The 3,587-nt window shown below is 41.4% G+C and overlaps 1 protein-coding gene across 1 annotated transcript in view; it reads right to left on the bottom strand.

Annotated features, from left to right (window-relative positions):
- The window catches only part of sorbs2b (sorbin and SH3 domain containing 2b), a 70,884-nt gene that overhangs the window by 31,160 nt on the left and 36,137 nt on the right, over positions 1 to 3,587 (bottom strand). The window contains exons 11-12 of the mRNA XM_070444633.1: positions 992 to 1,271; positions 16 to 48 (exon numbers count right to left, since the gene is read on the bottom strand). Coding sequence (XP_070300734.1) covers positions 16 to 48; positions 992 to 1,271 — 313 coding nt within the window. The remainder of the gene's footprint in view (positions 1 to 15; positions 49 to 991; positions 1,272 to 3,587) is intronic.

Raw genomic sequence — 3,587 nt, 5'->3', positions numbered from 1 at the left:
TGGCATGGTGTTTACCTCAACTATATAATCCAGACGTTTTTTAGGAGGCTGAACCCAGAGGCAGAGGATGAGGAGATGAGAAGGAGGAAGAGGAGGCAGGGGCATCATGAGAAGGAACATGTGGAGAGAGTTACATGGTTAAAGATCACTCACACACTCAGCCGTGCACCTACACAACTCGTGTGTGTACAAAGAAATAAACATTTGTGAATGCTTGTCCAAACGTGAACACAACACACACCAAACACAGCAAAAGTAAGAAAAGGAAGGATGAATAAGCTCTATCAAGAAGCTACTGTCAAACATGCATAAGCAATCAAATTAAAATGTGTTGAAAGCTCTCAAGAGTGCTCAYGCGGTTGCTATGAGGCAGGTCCAAAGAGTATATGGCAAGCAGTCTTACACACCATAGATCATGTGATTCACTCTTGTGCTAAATGACAACATCATTGCAAACATGCGTTCCACAGTGAATTGTGCAGCCTCGACCCTACTGCTGTGAGGTCCAAACAGTCAAGCATGTAAAACAACGACAAGCCTAATCACAKCACAGGTCTGTGACAACACGTCCCTAAGATGTTGGATGAACTGATTATTACATTTTCAGTCCCCGTCAGTGGACTGACATCATCATTGTCAATTATTATATATTTTTTTGCCTATTTCAGCCAGTTATTTCTGGCCTCTCTTRAGACAGAGGTCAAGCATTTTCCTCATCAGTGGAACAAACACAACCACTGTGGTTGRGTCCCAAATGACACCCTATTCCCTGTAATGRAATATAAAGGGAATAGAGTGCCATTTGGGACACCTGTGACATGCTATTATGCTAATAGTGCACAACACGTTCATCCCACTGGGGCACACGCTTAACACAGGGCCACACATTCCCCACCATGGGGCTGCAGTGCTAGCAGCCGCAGCCAGGGGGCGATACATTAGCACCTTATGGCACTGGCTAACGGAGAGAACCACAGAGGCCCTCACTTACCGGACGTCCAAACTCCAGCTCAGCAAAGAACTTATACCAAGGCTCATCCTCTAAATCTACCTCAGTGGGGTTTGAGTTACTAGTATTCTGGATTGACAGGGTGGAGAGAAGAGAGGGAGGAAGGAGGAAAATCAACACAGAATAAGGGTGAGAATGATCCATGATAAACAGCAGAGTAAAATGGATGAAAAATGAACAGCAACATTGGGAAAACAATTGCAAAAAGGTACTAAGTAATATATAATTAGAAACAAAGTAGGCATTGGTTTCAAGCTGAAAAAGAAAGGAAATTCACATGAGCACCACAATGCCTACTTCACCCATGCTCTACCAAGGGTTGCCAGCACACAGCTTTGACCTACTACAATAGCTATGTTGGTCTATTGTACTTCAAACAATGTGTAGGCAGGTTGCTGCAAAAAAAATGTTATAAAATGTATGCACTCTACTGTAAGTCGCTCTGGATAAGAGCGTCTGCTCTTGGCCGGTAGGGATATCCTTGTCTCAGTATGTAAAAATGTAATAAAATGTATGCACTCTACTGTAAGTCGCTCTGGATAAGAGCGTCTGCTAAATGACTAAAATGTAATGTAAAAAAATGTTGCTTAGGATTTAAACCATCGTAACCAGCCGAATTCATTAATTCACAGGGTAACCTCAAGAACACACCAGCAGAGGGCAGTAAGTCACCACAACATGAACCTTGATCTATCCACAGAGCAGTACAGTAAACTTTCACTGAAAAACAGAGCCTGAATGCACTGCAGCAACACTCATTGGGAATCATCTCAGCCCTCAGAAACAAGACATTTAAAATACACTTCTTGTAAGCAATAACACAGACCCTCAGTCTGAACTGCAATGGTATTTGTCCGCAGTCTCAAGCAAGCTTTGAGGTAACTATAGCTTAGGGGGACTGGGGTTAGTTGGGGTAAAGGGTTAGTTGAGGTAAAGGGTTAGTTGAGGTAAAGGGTTTTATTGGGGTAAAGAGTTAGTTGAGGTAAGGGTTTTTAATTGGGGTAAAGAGTTAGTTGAGGTAAAGGGTTTATTGGGGTAAAGAGTTAGTTGAGGTAAAGGGTTTTTGGGGTAAAGGTTAGTTGGAGGTAAAGGTTATTGAGTAAGGGTTTATTGGGTAAAGGTTAGTTGAGGTAAAGGGTTTATTGGGGTAAGGTTGTTGAGGTAAAAGGGTTTTATTGGGGTAAAGAGTTAGTTGAGGTAAAGGGTTTATTGGGGTAAAGAGTTAGTTGAGGTAAAGGTTTATTGGGGTAAAGGGTTGTTGAGGTAGGGTTTATTGGGGTAAAGAGTTAGTTGAGGTAAAGGGTTTATTGGGGTAAAGGGTTAGTTGAGGTAAAGGGTTTATTGGGGGTAAAGCGTTAGTTGAGGTAAAGGTTTATTGGGGTAAGTAGGAGTTAGTTGAGGTAAGGGTTTATTGGGGTAAAGAGTTAGTTAGGTAAAGGGTTTAATTGGGTAAAGAGTTAGTTGAGGTAAAGGGTTTTATTGTGGTAAAGAGTTAGTTGAGGTAAGGGTTTATTGGGGTAAAGAGTTAGTTTGAGGTCAAGGTTTATTGGGGTAAGGGTTAGTTGAGGTAAAGGGTTTATTGGGGTAAAGAGTGAGTTGAGGTAAAGGATTTATTGGGGGTAAAAGGGTTCGTGAGGTAAAGGGTTAGTTGAAGTAAAGGGTTTATTGGGGTAAGGAGTTAGTTGAGGTAAAGGAGTTTATTGGGGTAAAGGGTTTCTTGAGGTAAAGGGTTTTAATTGGGGTAAGAGTTAGTATGAGGTCAATGGTTTATTGGGGTAAAGGGTAGTTGAGGTAAAATGGGTTTTATTGGGGGTAAAGAGTTCGTTGAGGTAAGGATTTATTGGGGTAACGGGTGTTCGAGGTAAAGGTTAGTTGAAGTAAGGGGTTTTGGGGTAAAGAGTTAGTTGAGGTAAAGGGTTTATTGGGTAAGAGTTAGTTGAGTAGGTTATTGTGGTAAAGAGGTTAGTTGGGTAAAGGGTTTATTGGGTAAGAGTTAGTGTGAGTCAAGGGTTTATTGGGGTAAAGGGTTAGTTGAGGTAAGGGTTTAGTTGGGGTAAAGAGTTGTGTTGAGGTAAAGGGTTTATTGGGTAAGAGTTAGTTGAGGTAAAGGATTTATTGGGGTAAAGGGTTCAGTGAGGTAAAGGGTTAGTTGAAGTAAAGGGTTTATTGGGTAAAGAGTTAGTTGAGGTAAAGGGTTTATTGGGTAAAGAGTTAGTTGAGGTAAAGGGTTTATTGGGATAAGAGTTAGTTGAGGTAAGGATTTATTGGGGTAAAGGTTAGTTGAGGTAAAGGGTTTATTGGGGTAAAGGGTTCGTTGAGGTAAGTTGTTGAGAAGGGTTTATTGGGTAAGAGTTAGTTGAGGTAAGGGTTATTGGGTAAAGGGTTAATTGAGGTAAAGGGTTTATTGGGGTTAAGGTTAGTTGAGGTCAAGGGTTTATTGGGGGTAAAGGTAGTTGAGGTAAAGGTTTATTGGGGTAAAGAGGTTAGTTGAGGTCAAGGGTTTATTGGGGTAAAGGGTTAGTTGAGGTAAAGGTTTATTGGGGTAAAGAGTTAGTGAGGTAAAGGTTTATTGGGGTAA

This window comes from Salvelinus sp. IW2-2015, linkage group LG8 (assembly GCF_002910315.2).
Source record: "Salvelinus sp. IW2-2015 linkage group LG8, ASM291031v2, whole genome shotgun sequence".
Classification (NCBI taxonomy): Eukaryota; Metazoa; Chordata; class Actinopteri; order Salmoniformes; family Salmonidae; genus Salvelinus; species Salvelinus sp. IW2-2015.
Note: the sequence above shows the minus strand (reverse complement) of the source record. Positions and strands in the feature narration are given on the sequence as shown.